We start from the raw sequence: 19,290 nt of genomic DNA, 5'->3' as shown, positions 1-19,290 counted from the left end.
GTGTGTGTGTGTGTGTGTGTGTGTGTGTGTGTGTGTGTGTGTGTGTGGTGTTTTTCAGGGAACAGAAACCTGTTAAAACACTCTGAGGTTTCTTAACTGACTTGCCACCAAATCATTTCCAGGGCATGCCTGGATCTCACATTGCCTTTTTCCATGGCTGGAGGGCCAGCTTCTAAGTGCAGGCGTGAGATTTCTGGGTTGCCTCACAGCCCCTGGGCCAAGTTGTGCCCTCCATTTTCAATCTTGGAGGTTGGCCTGTCCCCCAGGCACTCTTAGGACTCCATTTAAACAAGCTGCTTCCTAAACAACAGATAAGAAATTTCTCTTTGACACAGGCAAATCCCGCTAATGGTTTCCAAAAAAAAACTTAGCGTAAGATTGAAATTTTCAGCTTTGTATCTATATTCAGGATGCTGAAGAATGATAAAGGCCGTGCTGCCGTAAACACAGTTACCTGGGGAAGGCACGGAGCTAGTGGTGACCACCAGAAACTTCTCTGAGGAAGATGCTCTCCTGAGCTTAGAGAAGTAAATGACCAGAGAGTTAGTCAAGGTGCCTAAGCCACAGGACTGATGCACAGCAGTGTCAGGACATACAGAATGGGTTTGCTTTTATGTCTATCCCATCCCACTGCACACTGCATGGGCCAAAGAAGTTGAATTTAGAATTGCTTAATGTCATAGTCAAAGCCAATGATACTGTGTCTGAAAGTCATATTTATCATATCATGTACCTTGGGTCAAATTCATATTTATGTGTAATCAAATTTTCAAGCAAAGTTTATGCACACATGTTGGTAAAAGGGTCTTTTGAGAGTTTTAATAGTTCCTAGTCACTGGTACACACGTACAGTTTGTATCTTATTCTGAAGTTAGCTAGAAATTCCAATAAAAACCATCTTTGTTTTGAGACCGTGTGGAGCCCTGTACACTTAGCAACACACAGTTTTATATTGGCTACAGCTTCCATTTAATAGCCAAAGGAGAGAGAATTAAAAGAAATCGGGGCAGAGGAGAAAGCTTTGTTGGCAAAGTACTTGCCACCTTTGCATGATGACCCATGTAAAAGCTTGGCATGGTGGTCCAGGCCTATGGTTCCAGTAATGGAGAAGTGGAAACAGGAGGACCCCTAGGTCTGACTGAGCCAGCTAGTCTGGATGAGTTGGAAAGCACCAAAGAAGAAAAGGCGGTTAGGAAAGGGAAGGAATGAAAAGAGGATATGTTTTCAAAAAGGAAGTCCCCAGAGAAAGTGTTTAGGAGATAAGAAACAGGATCACGGAACATTTTTGAGGTGAGTGACAGATGATAGTCTATTACATGGAGTCAACAGAAATAGTGATGATGTTATTTAAAACGTACCTGTAAAATCTTAATAGGTGAACTAATTGGCCCCAAACATCATTTCATTCAAATTGAGTAACAGGTGCTTATCTAAATGATATCAAACTTACACGGTTCTTAAAAAAAAAAGGATGAAAATAGATTTTTTTTTCCAGGCTGGGGAGATGGGTGACTCAGTCATAAATACTTGCCTCCCAGACACAAGGACCTGAGTTCAAATCCTTCAGAACCCAAATAAACAACCAGGCACGGTGACACACGTCTGTAACCTAGCAAGACAGGATAGAAAATGGAGACAGAGAGATCCCTGGGAGACTCACAGCCATCTCTCACGGTCTAATTGGTGAATTTCCAGTCCAATGAGTGATTTTGTATTGAAAAAAAAAAAAAAAAGAAGAGAAGCATCCAAGGTCTGGCTCTCCCGCATTGTCCTTTGACCAGCACACACACCATGGACACACATATATGTATGCCGCCACGTACACACATATGTTCACAAGTGTACATATCTAACCAGCCACATACCCCCCCACACACACACAGCTTAAAAATAATTTTCCCCCAGGCAAACAGAGATGCCTGCATAGAAAGTAGAACTGTTTTTGCATTTTCAAGACAGGCTCTTAGTAAGTTGCCTAGATTGTCCTTGAACTCGCCCAGTAGCCCAGGGAAGAATGTGGATTTGCTATTTTCTGGCATCAGCCTCACAAATCACTGGCGCTGCAGGTGAACAGTAGCTCACTCACTTTTCAAGCAGAGCTTACCGTCAACTTAAATAATGCTGCATAATCATGGCCAAACAGTCACCTGCTCAATGGCCTTGTAGCTCATCTATCTTCCTGATGTTTAGGATGATGAAAGTCATGTGCTTGGAACCTTTTGTGCATCAGGTTAGAAATGAAAAAAAGAATGAAATATACATGCACTTTAATCCAAAATACTTATGTATACAAACAGTATAAGCAATGTGTATGGAAGAGTAATAATTTGCAATTAGACAAGTGTCACCCAGAGTTTTGAAAAGTCTTGAGGGAAGGATTTACCTAGGGGAATCTGTATGTGCAAGCATGAAAATAAAAAGCCAGACAGCAATAGAAAAATGACATAGACACATGTGCATACCTTGACAGCAATAAAGCCTCCTGCCATGTAGAGGGCACAGAACTTGTTTGGAAGTTTAGGTATTAACTACAGAGGTGCTTTAGGTATTAACTACAGAGGTGCAGAATCGAGAAGGGGTCTATGTTTGAGCTAAAGTAGGATGGGGACTCATATTTGTACAAATATTGACTCTGCCCCTGGGATTTCATTAGGTTTCCAGTGTGACCCCATGGAAATGATGCTCCCTCTACTCTAAATGTTCCACTTGTCCCTCACTGCGTCCTTATGTCAGACTTTGTCTTGAAAAGACTTATATCCTACTCGGAGCCTAGAATGGATGCCATTGTGCACAATCAGCTCTAGATTCAGAGAGCCAGGTAGGAACTGTGAGGCTCCTGCTGCATTCAATCCTCAGGGCAATCTTAGCATGTTAGTTCTGAGAAGAGGCAAGGATCATGGCAAGATTTAGGGAGCAGCATGTGGGTGGGGAGGAGTGGAGAGAGAGAGGGGGATAGTAGAAAGGGAGGGAGGGAAGAAAAGGAGGGGAAGAAAGAGGGGGAGAGAGAAGGAAAGCGATAGAGAGAGGAAGGAAGAGATGAGAAAGAAAGAGAGAGGCTGGCACACTATGTTGGTTGGTGTGAGCAAAGACAATGGCGGAACTTCTGAAGTTTAATTTCAGAGACGCCTGTGCAATACTAACATTTTGTAAAGAGCACAGAGAGAAGGTCTGTTTATTAGCTTGAAGGAGAGAAGTGTCTCCCAGACACTCGAAGCATATTAATAAAGATAAGTGGGAAGAGCTATGTTTTCTTTCTGTTTTTTACACTCAGAGTGACATTACCCAGAGTCTCAATCAGACATAACCTGGGATACAAGTTATACTGACATAGCAAAAGAAGGCCTTAAAAAATAAGCACACTTTAAAATGTAAATATAAATATAAAATGTTATTATCATGGTTGATGGTATAGTAGTACCATATCAGCCGGGAGATAATGTATTTAGGACATCAAAAGTTTTTTTTTTAAATTAAAATATTTCTCTTGGTCTAAGAGCACATATGTAGAGGCAGAATGGGATATTTTCTTTACCAAGTGCACTGATTAGCTTTTGAAGAAATTTGATTGAGAAAAAAAAAGCATAAAAAAAAAACACAACAAAGCTACAGCAAAAAGGGCCAAATTAAATAGAAGAGAGTACCTGTTTCACTAACATATAGAAAATGATACATTTTCTTCAACATGGTATTTGCAATGATTTCTTTTAGATAAGAAATATCTCAAACTTACTAAAGATTTATCTGGATAGACTCCAGCTCTTAGCAGAGATGCCTTCCAGCTGTCCACATCCTCCTGGGAATCACAGGCCAACTCCAGGAAACGATAGTCTTTGTATACATTCCTAAAGTTAAAAAAAATAATACATGCATTTAGCCAAGAACCAAATTCAAAATGATCTCACATCCCTGCAGACAGGATGACAGTTTGGAGGGTAGCCGTCTGAAAACCACTGGACGCAAGCACAAATGACTTGCTCTATTTTAAAGTAACAAGTCAGCCATGATGTGTATCTCTTACAGGATGCTTTTTTAATGAATCCTAAAGTAAAGATCTATTAATTACAGTAATGAGATTTAAAACTAAGAAGCCTGTAGAAAGAGAACATCAAATTTTAAAATAGAATTAAAAATCTTTCTCTTAGTCCAAAGCACAGCAGGAGGGGCTCAGTGGTGAGAGAGACCCTGTGTTCAATTGCTAGCCTCACAAACACACAAAGGAAGGGTTGGGTATGTGTGCTGGTGGGCAGCTCTTGCCACTGTCTGGTAATTACTACTTAGGTCAGTTTTCTTAAGCTCTTTTAAAAATCTAGTTGACTGAATAGCTTAGAAAACTTGGAAAAAGTACAGTAACAAACAAACAACCCCACAGCTTGCTAAATTCAGAGAACAGATGCTCCTCAGGGTGTGAAAAACAAGCATGGTCGCCAGTGGTGATGGGTGAGGTGGCTCTCAGTGTCAGTTTATAACCACGGCAATGCTGGAGTTTTATATTTTCTTCTGGATAATAAAACAATACATACCATAATAAACACCAATATTAGAAATTTGGAAACTAGACAGAGGAACAAAAATAAGGGTAGTCATCCAGGTTCCAGTACTTATAGATAATCCTGTTTTCTTATAATTTTTCCAGTCTGAACATTTTTGATACAGTGAGAGTCCCCTCACACTCCTTTCCTTTCTAGCGCCATCTTAGTCCCATTGCTCTGGGGTCTCCAGAATGCTGGGGTCTCCTGCGGCAATCAGGCCGCACTTTCACCAGTAGTCTCTTCTGGGCTCTCTTCACAGTGCCAAGCCTCAACACTCTGCATGACCCCCCAAGTCCAGGGCTTTAGCAGCTACTGAGGCCACACCTTCACCCATTGCTTGTCTTGGCCTCTCACAGCGCCAAGCCTCAGCTGCTCTCCAAGACCCAGTCCTGCTTTCAGCCCAGTTCCACCTGAGAGACTTTCAAACTACCAACTTCGGCTGTCAGCACAAGGTACAAATCTTGGCCAGCTCTTGAACGTGGCACTTATGTGCTGAACCTGAGAAAACAGCTCCAGAAAGATTTCAACTCAGTGATGCTTGTCTCTTCTTAAACACTACAAATTTCTCAGCTACAGATAACCAGCATCAAATGTCCCAGGAAAGCAAAGGTTTCACTGGTCTCTTGTTAATCACAACTGACTCTTCAGCCCCAGCTGACCAGAATCACAGACTCTTAATTTAAATATCAATGACCCCAACAGAGACTTTGCCTCCCTCTGAAACCTCACAAGCCAGGCCTCCATCATTTGCATTGCTTTTAGTGCCATTCTCAAATCTTTCAGGTCAGGTTTGAACAACAGCTCACCAGGCTTTGGAAACTCAGTAGCTTTTCTGGGCCAAAGTTCCAAAATCCTTCTGCAAATCCTCCTCAAAACAACACAGTCAGGTTGGTCGCAACAATACCCCACAATCCTGCTACTAATTTCTGTCAAGAATTTCTACTGCTGTGATGAAACACGAGGACCAGAAGCAATGTGGAGAAGAAGGGATTTATTTGATAAACAGGTAACACAGTTCATCACTGAAAGCAATTAGGGCAGGAAACTGGCAGGAGCCGGTGTAGATGCCATGGAACACTGTCCACTGGCATGCTCCCTGTGGCTGGCTTAGCCTACTTTCTTATAGAGCTCAGGACTATGAGCCCAGGGATGTACCTACCCTCATGGTCTCTCTACAGTCTTGCCAACAATCCAATTTCATGGAGGGAATTTCTCAACTTAGTCATCCTCTCAGATGACTCAAGCTTTCATTGTTGAGATGAAACTAGCTAGCATATGCTCTATTAATTTTCTGTCCTTCTCTTCACTTACTGTTCCACCTGGTCATTTATGTGGCATAAAACCTTTATTATGCCATCTATTGTGATGAAATTATGAGGGCACAGCATTCATCAATTTGGGTGTATAATAACTTGTTTAATCTTTTAGTGTAATGAAATCATTCAGGTTTTTTTTGTTTTTTTTGTTGTTGTTTTGTTTTGTTTGCTTTTGCCATTATAAATGCCCATAACTGTCACAATTACTGCTAGTGCTTTTTTGAAGAAAGATTTCTACAGTTACAGAATCAAAACTTATAATCATTTGATGGACACTCAGGGATATTACTACCATGTTTTCAGAAAGGAAAAGTTCAATTTCAGTGTATACTAGCAGTATTTTCCTTTCTGCTCATTCTGGTTGACTTTTTTTCATTTGGGCTTAGTAGCCCCTATTTCCACTAATCCCAGAAGGCACTCATATTTGCATCTCCTGTCCTGTACATACATACATAAATACATACATAAAATAAAAATAAGTTAAAGCTACAGAAGTATGATGAAATGAGTCACTTTGTTTAAAAGGCTGGCATTAACTTCAAGATACACAAAGCCCAACTGATTTTCAGAATACTAACAAAAACATAGAATCTGAAATGAAAAAATAATTAACATTGGGAGCAAAGCCTTTAAAATGTATAGAAATAATTAATGTGATTATGCAGTACCCAAAGCTGTGGCAAGTTAGTATGTGTAGGCATTTGACAGATAGGAATTGTATTCAGATAGTAATAGTATTCAGTACCCAGAAGTACAGAATGGCATTTAAAAATAATTTTTGTGAATTTAAAATTGACTCTCCATCAAATCTTAATTTTTTTTCACTGAAGAGTTTGACAACCTTTTTGTCATCCTAAACAATGCCCTTTACCTTAAAGTCATTATTGAAAGTATAACATAGAATCCAACATTTTATTATAAAGTATTTAATGGCTTATCACTTTTATTTGCATTTACCTAACATTCCCATCTCTTCTTTTTTTGGCTTTATTTTCAACTTTTACCTATTTTTTTCAATACACATTTTTGTTGAAAAAAATCCCAACAGTATGATTGGATTTCATTTTTCATTTTTCATCCCAAGCTGAAAACCACCACCTCTGATTAGAAGGGTCATTGTGAGATTTATTTTTTGCCATGGCTTGTATGTTTTCTCTCAGTTTTGTCATGCTGAGATACACATTGCTTTGAAAAAAAAAATCTTTTTTTTTTTTTTTTTTTTTTTTTACTATTTCCTTTATTTATGTTGAGAAACAAACTGGCTTTTTGGCTTTGACATTTTTCAGCAGTTGCCAGTCTTAGGGGAAATGATCACCCATCAGTATGCACATGATTCTAGTTTCATTTCTGTATATGTGATGCTCAGTAATAAAACAATAACCCCTCAAGGGCTGGCGAGATGGCTCAGCTCTTAAGAGCACTGCTCCTCTTCTTGAGAATCTGGGTTTGATTTCCAGGACCCCCATGGTGGCTCACAACTGCATGTAACTCCAGGTCCAGGGGATCTTGTGGCCTCTTCTCACCTCTGTGGTCATCAGGCTTGCAAGTGGTACACAGACATACATGGAGGCAAACATCCACAGACATAAAATAACACTATAAAATAAAATAACCCCTGACTTATCGAGGTATTTCAAAGCTGCCACTTTACCCCAGGGTGTTGGTTGGCTTGCCTAAAAGTGTCGATCTGGATTACTTAAGCATTTGCTGTCCTGTCTTTTAAGAATTCAACTTTATTTTTCATTCCTGTGGGGTTTTTGGTTCTTTTGGTTTTTTTTTCCATTTAAGAAATTATTTGGGAGGAACTTTGTATTTATCTCGAGTAAATATTTATTGTCAGGATTTCCCTATTTAGGACATTTTTCCTCACTCTCATTTCTGAGTTGGCTTTACAACACAGCTGGACGGCTAGATTCTAGTCGGCGCAATCCCTGCTGTTTCCGAGCTGGCGTGGTAGTGAGCTGCTGCGTCAGCGCCATACAGCTTCCTGAAGTTAGACTTGCTAGTATGCATCAGTCATTGATATGTATTTTAATTCAGTTCGGTTTATGAGTTTTACAAGCAGCTGACTGTCATCTCCAGTGTTTTTGATTATTGCGATACAACAATGAAGGGAGAGAGGCGGAAGAAAAACCTGTTGTTTTTGTTTGTTTATTCTTTGTTTGTTTTGTTTTGTTTTGTTTTTGTTTTTAACCATCTTATAAGAGAAGCCATTTCACTGGATCTCTAAGGCAACTCTAAAAATTGTGTCAAAGAGCTAGCTGTTTTAATAGATGAGAAAACAGATTCAGAGAGAGCTGGGGAACTCTCTCCAAACCATAGGACAGATAAACAGGAGAACCAGGGCCTCCCATAGTCCTTGGCATTTGACCTCTACACAACAGCTGTATGAGCAAAGTAATTACATTAATGAACGAAAACAAAATGGAGCAAACTTGGATCTTACTTATGTTAAAAATCATGTTTGTTTTTTAACCAGATCTGACTTTTACAAAAAACACAATATAAAACTTTGAAAAGGTAAGCCACAAAAAGTAGAATGAGTAATTTTAAATAATTTGGGATAGACTTAAAGAAAATATTCTCTGTCTGTCCAAGAATAAAAGTCCATTGTTGGAAAAATTAGAAAGGCTACACCTTTTCTCTAGAACAGAAAAGATGACAGTCAAAATAAAAAATTATATCACTCTTAAATGATCTAGTTAAACCTCTATCATTTCTATAATTTTAACTACTGCTTGGGCTTCCATTTGGAGCTATTTCCACCTCACAGCAAGGGCTCCTTTGAGATGTAAAGGTATGGGGTGGGCAAACTGGACTTTGTCTGGAGAAACCTTGGCCAGCTGGAAGGCAGGAGAAGTGGAGTCCAGCGAAGACTTTCCACATTCTCTGAGCAGCTCTGAGGAATCCAGCTTTGGATCCATCACACTGACCTTTCTCCAGAGTATTTTCTTTCAGGAGTTCTTCACATGGAAAATCTTATTTTTTTTTCCCCTTAAAGGATAGCCAAATTCTTGAGAGGGAAAATAATTATCTGGTTGAAACATTAGAAGAAGGTCAAAGGCTTCTGGTGGCTTTGGCAGCATTGTCTCTACCCATTTTTGAAGCCTCATCTTAGGCTGTGTCTAGACAGCCAAGGCGCGTTGGACACAGGTCTGAAACACTGAGCTGGGCTGATTTACTGGAAGGCTCATAAATCCTGCCCAGGAAGCTTTCAGGTTCTCACCACATGCTGTAGCTCTATAGATAACCCACAGCAATTTGTACTGACTGCATTTTTTTGTTTAGTCTATTTCGGCTGCAATCATGCAGATAGGAGCTTCTGAATGAGTCTGCTCTGAAACCAAGTTATGTGTCTTACAGTTTGAAGAATTGAAAGTTGTTGTGGTGCTGAGAAGAAAGGTTTTGGGAAAGGCCCACCCCTTAGGTAAAAGGCGCTTAAACTGATTTGCTGAAGTGAACAAGACCGCAGGATGAGCTCATGTTTTGATTATATGTGAAAAAAAAATGTTCTTACATGTCAAAAGAATGCTTTTGGCTGTTAGGAACATAAAGTTTAATTCCCTTCTTTTTTATTTTTAAGGTCTCTTCAAACATTTGACACCAGCTATTTAAACAATTAAGAATGATGTTTCAAAATAATCTTTTAGCAAAATTCCCTTTTATATTTGAGCTGTTTGATAAAATAAGTGCTTTTAGGAGTGGAATTTCCTGCGATCCAAGGCCTGCTGATAACTCCACCATTTAATGCACACTGTCGCACTGGTCCAGGGCCTCACATTCTGCCACAGAGAGGACATGAGGCCAGCTTCTTCTTTGCTCAGTCAAAACTATTCCTTCCAGTATCTGTGATTCTGAAAGGTCAGTCATGATGTCTAGCTGTCAGTTCTTGGTTTCTGGAAAAATTGAACTGTATTGTCCAGATGTTTATTATTTATTTTTGGTCTTAAGTGTTCATAAGACATATATTACATAATTTCTTAAGCTGTAAACTTATCTAGTGAATTTAAGACAGGTTCAATTTATTATTCAAAATCTTGACTTGAGATGGGCATGGCAGCATGAGATCAGCACATGGGAGATGGAGGCAGGAGGATCGTGAATTTGAGGCCGGCCAGAGCTACACAAGAAGACCTTGACTAAAAAATACACACGGTTTCATAAACTTATCTTGCAAACTGTGTATGCCAGGAATACATGCGAGTATGTGTGTGTGTGTGTGTGTGTGTGTGTGTGTGTGTGTATCCCAAGTCTTTCAGTTTCCAAGCCAACGCTTTAGTATCTTCATTCAAATGTGTGTTTTCTAGACAGTGCAGCATTCTTGGTACAAAGTATTTGCTTCATTTTAATATGGTTTTCTGAAAGTGAGATACAAGCAACTGTCACAAGCTTCCCAATGAAATATCATATGTGTGCAATAAAGAAGGTTGGTGAATTTTTTTTTTTTATATACCATTTTCTTTGGCAGTACACTTTTCTTAATACAGGGTTGGTAAACATAGTAATATATAATAGAGTAGACTATATCAAGGGCCAGGAACATTGGTTAACAATCTAGTCTGCAGCATTCATCTTTGCTCTCTCTCTCTCTCTCTTTGTGTGTGTGTGTGTATGTGTGTACTATATCATGTTGTCTGTGGAGAGTAGAGGTTCACATCAGGTGTCTTCCTCTGTTATTCCTCCCCTCATTTTGAAATATGGTCTCTCACTGAACCCAGAACTTACTATTTAGACATATATTTATATAACAGTACATTTATAAAGCAATGGAATAACCAGTGAGAAATTCAACTTTGTTTTCCTTTTGAAAATTTGGACAACTCATTCTGGGCAGTGGTGGCACACGCCTTTAATCCTAGAACTTAGGGGGCAGAGGCAGGTGGATCTCCGAGTTTGAAGCCAGCCTGGTCTGCAGAGAGAGTTGCAGGACAGCCAGGGCTACACAGAGAAACCCTGTCGAAAAAAATAAAATAAAATAAAATCTAGACAATTCACTGTGGGTTTTCACTGATCATTGATTCTGGAAGCTTCCCAGTAGTCATCATTCCCTTTATTTCCTCCCTTCTGCACACACCCAATCCATCAACCTTTGTAGGTTTCAACTCCCTTTCTCATCTTTCCTTTCACTATTTTTCTAATAAAATGTCAGACAAATTTTTATTCAATTGCTGCATCCACGGTGCTAAATATACAAGTAAAAAAACCACAATTGTATTGTTTGCCCTCACTCCAAATTTATATTTTCAGTTACCAAATTGGCACTAACCTTTCCAGACATCTTACTATAATTCTGTACCAAATATTTTCCATGTCCTAGATGATTATCAATTCATAGCTTTTCTTTCCTGGAATCCCCAATGCACCTCTCACTGTTCATATTTAGCTGATTATCTTGCTTCATACCTTATGAGGAATATATATGCCATTGATAAAACTGATCATCATACTGTTCAAGAAATCCATCAGATCACTTTCATTTACAGCTTCAGACTCTGCGTTTTGACAGAGCTCCAATGATGAAATGGCCAAACCATCACCTTGCGCTCTGTGTCCTGTCTCTTCTATTGCCTAATTCCTTATATCAGATTTCTTCCCACAATCATTCACTATATCTCCACTGAAATGTTTCTTCCTTTGCACTCCTTGATCACTAGTATATCAAGCTCACATGCCTTAAAGACAACCAGCTTAAAGCATATTCTCTCTCAAATGCACTCCCTGGAACTGCCCCATTTATAGCAAATTCACAGCAAAGATCCCTGAATGCTTTCCTGCATTCTCTCCCTCCACTTCTTCCAGAGTGTTGCCCCTCACCCCCACCCTGCTGCCATGACTAAAATGATCTTGCTTCTCTGTAATACAGCTCTCATCCAAGTCATAGATTTATCTATGCCCTATTTATCATTTATGTATATATGTATGTATGTATGTATGTATGTGTGCATCCATCTATCTATCTATCTATCTATTTATCTATCTATCTATCTATCTGTCTATCTATCGTCTATCTCTGTATCTATATCTATGTCTATATCTATACCAAAGGGGGTGTCAAAACAGAAAAACAAGAACAAGACTACACTGGAAGCATTGCTATCAACAAGTTGGAAGATTACAAGACTATACAAGAAGAATATAGGATTTTATAAAATCAGGAATTAATTATGAAAACCAAATATGTCCTGGGCAAACTTAGCAGCTTGTTCTCAGATGAATCAGACAATGAAACAACACTGTGATATAAAAGATGAGAAAATAAACAGAATTAGAAATGGGACACATGATTCAACAGAGGGTTCAGAGATGCCAACTCTACTTTCATGATAGTAAATTTATAAGCATCAATTATGGGCACAGTTTCTAAGACTGTCACATAAATTAAAATAATAATACCATGAGGTTAAACCTAGAGATAAATTAGGAAAAATATTCAATACAGTTTTTGTCTCAGAGTTTTATGTCCTTCACACCATAAATGTATGTGTGTGTGTGTGTGTTAGGAAAGCTTCTTTTATGTACCAATTCTCAGAAGTGTGGCAGGACAGAAGGACAGGGGAGAGTGAGGGGACATGAGAACAAAGAGGCCCCTCATTCTGGACTTGCCTTTGTCTTTCCTGCTGGCTGAGATTCAAGAAGCTTCAGTATAACTGATAAAGCCAAAGCTGCCTACCAAAGAGAGCAGGTATTTTCCTAAGGATATCTTAAATGCGGGTATGATTTTATTTTTGAGAGAGTATCTCATTATGTAGCCCCAGCTAGCCTATAACTTGTTATGTAGACCAAGCTGGCTTTGAACTGGTAGAGATCAGCCTACCTTTGCTGCCTCGAGTGCTACTAAGTATAATTTCTCCTAAGAGAATGTTCTATGAATTCCGTGAAGGTAAATGGTCCTAGATGGCTGTGCAAGATGCGTAGGTGTCATTCTTCATGTCTGTCCTCTATCTCACCCTGAGCATTCTGTCTTTGCATCTCTTTATGACCGACAACAGCTCCTCTCCTCCATCTTTTTAGTCTAGTGTGATGTCATGCCTCATCCGAAGCACAAGGAAACCCTCTACTTCTGCACTCACTCCATCCCTCCCTGTTTTGCACCACAGCCTGCCCCATTATTCCCTATCAGTAGCTTCTTATGGTCTTCGGATGAAGACAATAAACAACCTTTGTGTGGCTTATGGGGTCACCTGTGACTGGGATCACGGACTGTTTCCACACATTAGTGAATTTTAATTGTCCCTAGATTCTCAAAACGGAGAGGTCACTCTGATATGAATTCTATACAAGCGATAAAGACCACGTGTAATTAAGTGATCTTTCTGTTGCTAATGTGCCTTGTTCTATTATGTAGTTCCTGGAAGTGGGGAACATATTTGTCTTGTTGGTGGAACTGAGGTACAGCATCACCACGCAGTAAATAACTTCTTCGCATATGTGGCAGACTGCAGCGATCGCAGCTGCCTGAGTTAGCCTAGCCTCTTTGCCTTTTAGACATATTCTCCTTATCTCTGTATCACCCATAAAGATCACTTCCACTGTTCTATAACAAGGCTATCTGCATACGGTTGCCTAAAAGCATCATGATCCATTGTCTTTGAAACAACTTTCTTTGGTATAAGTTGACTTGCTATAGGACTAATGCTATATCTTTTTTTTTTCTTGACATTAGTGAAAAATAAAAGCAAAAGAGGACAGATAAATAATAAAACATCTTAAATAAAATTAAAAAAAATAATGTTTGTGGGAAAGGCTTTTAACTAGGAAACCCTCACCAATCACATTTACTGTAAGTGTAGCTGCAGCATCAGCTGAGTCATCCCTGGCCCTGACCTGCTCTGGCTGCCATTGCTGTGGTGCCTGCCCATGCCAGCATTAATCATAGTCATTGGCCGAAGAATGGGAGCATGGGTCTACTTAGTAACTGGGGATTGAAATGTAGGTAGGCTTCACAGTTTAACTGTTAAAGAGTCTCATGATAGAAAATGCTTGCTATTCAGATACTCTTCCTCCAACCCAAACACTAACCTGATGTCCTGAGAAGATACCATAATAAAAATAGACAACTTGGGAGTGGCTGATGGGTGGGAACTTGGTCTTCAGGCCCTGTTCTCAGTCTTCATTGTTTCTTCACAAGAGGAGGGAGGCTGGCTGGTTTGATTGGTGACTTATAAAGGAGAAATTGAGCAAGCTGTGCCTGCAGGACACAGGCATTCTCTCCCATTCCCAGATGTCCTGCCGAGTTCTGTCCTCTGGCAGAGCTTGCGGTTGCTCAGCTGTGCTTGTGATTACTGAGCACTCAAGTATGAACATGAAATTTGGCCTTAGAACTCAAGCCATTTGTCTTATGCCATATCTATTTCTTCCTCTATACTGCTTCTAAAACTGCCAACAACAGCAGTTTTCAACAGAGAGGGAAGGTCAGGATGCAATGAAGTGGTCCATCCCCAAAACTCCACATGTGAGATGAGGCTTTTAATGGGAAGATTACTGATGGTTGTCTCAAAGAGGACGCAACAGAAGGCTTTCTTGGTGAAAATGCCCAGTAGGCAGTTGGAGATGTGGGGCTGGTGTCTCCGCCTAATGAACAACAACCACACTGCATGTGTCTGTGATGCTGGGTGCCATGTGAATTTGTTTATTTTATTTTAATACAGCTTATTAGCTTCGTTAAGTTATTTCCCCATAGGAGGACAAGCCAAACAGCCACAGGTCATGTGTCTACTTGGGCATAACCAATAGCAGGCAAATTAGCCAATATTACAATGTCATTAAAAAAAAAGTTGTTGTTGCAATCCGAACTTCATTTAGCCCAGAGCAACGAGAGACATTAGAAGGGAATAAAGGCAACTGGTGAAGAAAGCAGAGAAAGAGCCACAATTATTCTCAGACTGCCTCATTTATTAGGTCATAAAAGGTTGTGGTAATGGCCAGCTTAAGCTGAACATTTTTAGAATCTCAGGAATAAATACAGAATGGCCGTGGGCTCATGCCAGCCATGTTTTATCACATGTCAGGAAAAAGAGCAGTGGAGGCTGTGCTAGCCTGGTCCCATCCCTTCCACATTTGTTTTGTTTGAAAATCGCTCTTTCAAATGAAAGTCACCTTTCATTTGTGTTGGTGACTAAATAATAACAGTGACTATTATGTAAAAACAAAATAAGACTCATTAAAAACTTCTAAAGAATGAGAATTATGAAGAACCACAAATAAAGGAGAAGTATCATGTCTCCCAGTCAGTGTTCTGTAGATCAAGAAGCCAATAATACAAAATAAAGCAAAGCCAATCCCAAGATGATATGGACAGAGAAAGAAAAACACAGAAATATTATAAAAGAACGAGCAGAACTGGCAGTGTCATGAAATACGTGCTTTTATTCAATGGCTTTCCCACAAAGCCAGCCTTTGGAATGATTCTTGATGTCATTGTTAAAGATCATGTTGAGCTCTTGTCAAAGTCAGCTGTCTGAGCCCATGTTAGAAAATTTCTGTAAGTTCTTATTACCTGAAAAAAATAGATTTTTATGCCACTGCTCTGATGGCTCTCCTTGATGGGAGCATCAAGGGATGTTTATATATAGCTTTATAGATAGATATGTTTTTACCTAGCTTTATACACAGCCAGACTGGCCAACCCCTAACGTGTCCAGACCCAGAATATCAGACCCCACTTAGCCACATGGAATTTGGCTCTGTGGTCCCTCACTGCTAACCATCAGGGAGATCAGTGAGAGGCAAACTCAACACAGAGAGTGCAAACCTGGGTAGGGCTCAAAGTCTAGTCATGCACGCTGGTAAGTTTACTACAAACAGTTGAATAAGGCTAGGTCTCCAGGAAGCCTAACTGTTCAGAAATCACTTTGTGTACCAATTTGTAATATAATGGGAGTGGAACTGGGTCTTAAAAAATAGAGAAAGAAACCATATTCTTAATTAAAAAAACAAAGAAATGAGCATTTCCATGGTGACCTGTGTCTTGCATGAATGAGTGAAGTGTAAACAAACAGAAGATGGTGGTGATGATGGTTTTTGGTCAGGAGCTTCATGGCAAGCTCTTTTATTCATTTAGACCTCTGCATGCACTATTTATTCCTTCCCCTGACCTCACCATTTGGCAGGCCTCTACCCCTCCTCAGAGCAACCACTCAAATGTCCTTTCCTCTGAGTTGTTCTCAGCAGCAACTGCATAAATTATCCTCTCTTCTGAACTCCTTGAATACCTTACTCAAACATCTCTTGAGCTGAACTATTTTCTACTTAGGCCATCTTTATCCCTCAAGTTGGTAGAACTATGAGAAAGACTAGAGTTGATTTATATAAAGGTGTGGATGAAACATCTATTGTGGACTAATAGAAGTAGCAGCTCATTTCTTCATCCTGTAAGTTTCTATTAAAAGGAGCATCCATGCACGTGTCTTTGTAAAAAAAAAATAGAAGGATGGATGCACTGTGCATCTGATTACATTATGTGTTTCGTATAATGGATGTTGTGTTACTTATGTCTTGATTAATTTAATAAACATGTGTTGAGGAGCTGGGAACCAGGTATTGTCACGTCAGGTACTTAGGACTACCTGTTGATTAAGGGAGGCCAGATCCTGGTTCTCATGAATTTCGTATAATGACTTTGGGTAGAGGCAGTGAATGGAATGCTGACACTAATTATTTATTTAGACTTCACTGTCAAGGTACCAAGTAAACCCCAATGACATATCCCTCTTCCTCCTGAAATGAGACAAAAACCAGACATCTGTTTTATTCCAGAAAACTTCATCATTTCAACAATTACTCACAAGATTGAAAATAATTCATAACCCAGATAAAGAACTTCTTTACAAAGTCCCTAGTGGTTTTTCAAAATTGTTTTTAAAAATACGTACAGTACAAAGGAGTCTTTGACCAGGCAGCTGTTTCAAACAACAATGATTTCATGTCTTAAGACTAACTTTAAAATTGAGATGTCTGCCTTCCAGGAAAATTCAGCAGCTGTGAGAGTATGTCACTTCTCTTTCTTTCACATTTTACTGGAGTTAATTTTAAGTGAAACAAATATATATATATACTTGTAAGAGAGAAAATTGTATGCAATACAGAACCAAAATTATTGCAAAACAAGCAACAGCACATTTTTATCCACAAGAAAAACACAAAGAAAAATGTAAAAATTAGCTGACGAAAGACAACATAGCACTTTCCTAATGATTCTTAAAAACCTGTCCCTGCCAAGTTTAGAAAAGGATCCTCCCAAAATATCAATAAAATCTGCACTGACTCTGATTTCTACAGGAATGAGGATACCTGAGGAGAGACTCAAAGGCTTTGGGAAGCAGCATAGAGAATCAGCTCAAATAAAGAATGCAAATAATCTCTTTCTTGAGTCCATCCAACCACAGTGCCGAGCTCAGGGCTCCAAGTGACAAGATGGTCCTCGTGAGTGAGAGAAACAAGGAGTGCCTTGGGACAACTAAAGTGGGGTAGACGATTCTAAAAGGCAATGGGAAGGTGGGCATAAGGCAAAAACAAAAGGAAAGCTTGGATAGCCGCTTGTCAGATCGTCTCTTACTCCACTTGGAAGCCAAATCAAAATGGTTCAAAGGTCTTAACATAAGACCTGAAATCTTAAAAGTGCCAGTGGAAAACCCCTCAAGACAGAGGAAGGAACAACACATTTTTTAAATAGAACTCCAACACAGCAGGGCATATTACCAAAAACCAACAAACAGGATTGCTTGCAGTGAAAATGTTACCACAGCATGGGAAAAAATTACCAGAATGAAGAGACCGCCATGAAAGTGAAAATATCTCCCAGCCATTTATCTGAGAAGAAAGTGACTCAAGAATACATAAATAACCCCCCAAAACCAAACACCAAATAAATAAATATATAAACCCGATCAATATGAATTAAACAAATAATCAAAAGAAGTACTACAAATGGCTGATAAATACATGAAAAAATATCCAATACTATCGGCAATAAAAGAAACATAAGTTTAAGTCCAAGATCTTCCTCCAATCAGAATGGCTGTTAGCAAGAAGACTTCCAATTACAAATGCTAGTGTGTGTGTCTTTGTAGCTTTTTTTTTTTGGATCTTTATATATTGTTGGTATCAGTATAAATTAGATGATTTATAATAATGTAGAAGTCAGCATAAAGATGCCTAAAAAAAAAACAACCAAACAACAACAAAAATCCTTAAAACTAGAACCATGGTATGATCTCACCGCAGCACTCTTACACCGGAAGGAATCTAATCCGCACACAGTAGAGGTACCTGTACACTTATTCTCCCTGGGCTGACATTCACTATGCCTGAGTTAATAGAATCAACCTAGGTACTCATCCACATGTGAATATATAAAGACATGTGTCATAAACAACAGAGTATCATTCAGCCAAAAGGAACAAATCTATGCCAGTGTCTGGAAAGTAGATGAAATTCTATAGCGATATATTAAGCCAGACAAACACTGTGCATTTTCTATTACATTATAGCTCTATTTTTAAAAGTCACAAAAGTAGAAGGGGGAGAGGGACAAGTGAGCTGAAGGGGAGGTAAGCATGGTCTAAGTGTCTTGTATACATGTTTGACAACGCCATTATAAAACCGCTCTTCAACAGAGATAACATAAGCTGTAAATGTAGAGGCAAAGTACCATCTGTGAGGAAACCCATAATGGAGTCTCCTGCATTTTAGCCATTGACCTTGATGGAAAAGGCAGAAGGAAAGCAGCAATGAGCAAAGTGAAATGATGAAGACCTTGACAGAACTGAGCATCTGATAATCACATTAGGAAATAGCAGTGGCTGGCAAGGTTCTATGGTGACTGAAGCCCAAGAAGGAAGACTCCAGGGGAAACTATGCTTCTCTGTGAAACTGTGAGATCATAAAAATCATGTCAAACCTGGAGATGGACACAGTTCCATCTGCTGTGCAAAGGCCTGAGCAGGAAGGCTGCCTTAATTCTCTCCTCCTCTTAGGGCAGGTGTGAGGCTTTACTTGGGCTTCTGTTATCACATAAGAAGAGGGTGTGGAGGTAGACATCTATGATCCCAGCACTGAGGAGTCGGAGGCAGCAGAACGGGGCTCCAATCATTAGCATCACAACAGCCCCCAAATAGATGCTTCCTGATGAAGTCAGAGGAGTGGCTGAAAGGCTGGGTCCCATCTGAAATGCCCTTATCCACTGTCAGAGTTTTCACCTGCCAGTTGAGTAACTACCTGGCAAAATCTGGCAATTTTCCTTGTGATTCTCTTCTTGAGATTGGCATTGTGATGGCTAATTTGTGAGTCATATAGGAAAGAAACTAATTTCAAATGGATGGTCTGGAACGCATCACATTTCCATCTCTAAGGACATGTCATCAAATTCCCAGGCTTTTCTCTTCTCTCTTGAGTGTCTCACCTTCCTTCCTTCCTTCCTTCCTTCCTTCCTTCCTTCCTTCCTTCCT

General features: G+C 39.5%; 1 protein-coding gene across 5 annotated transcripts in view; it reads right to left on the bottom strand.

The window, feature by feature from the left end:
• The window catches only part of Dnm3 (dynamin 3), a 477,548-nt gene that overhangs the window by 88,561 nt on the left and 369,697 nt on the right, over nucleotides 1-19,290 (bottom strand). For all 5 annotated transcript variants that reach the window (XM_055624408.1, XM_055624405.1, XM_055624406.1 and 2 more), the window contains one exon: nucleotides 3,731-3,842. In XM_055624408.1, coding sequence (XP_055480383.1) covers nucleotides 3,731-3,842 — 112 coding nt within the window. The remainder of the gene's footprint in view (nucleotides 1-3,730; nucleotides 3,843-19,290) is intronic.

This window comes from Psammomys obesus, unplaced genomic scaffold (genome assembly GCF_907164565.1).
Source record: "Psammomys obesus unplaced genomic scaffold, mPsaObe1.curated_primary_1811, whole genome shotgun sequence".
Lineage (NCBI taxonomy): Eukaryota > Metazoa > Chordata > Mammalia > Rodentia > Muridae > Psammomys > Psammomys obesus.
This window is presented reverse-complemented; position numbering and strand designations above follow the sequence as displayed.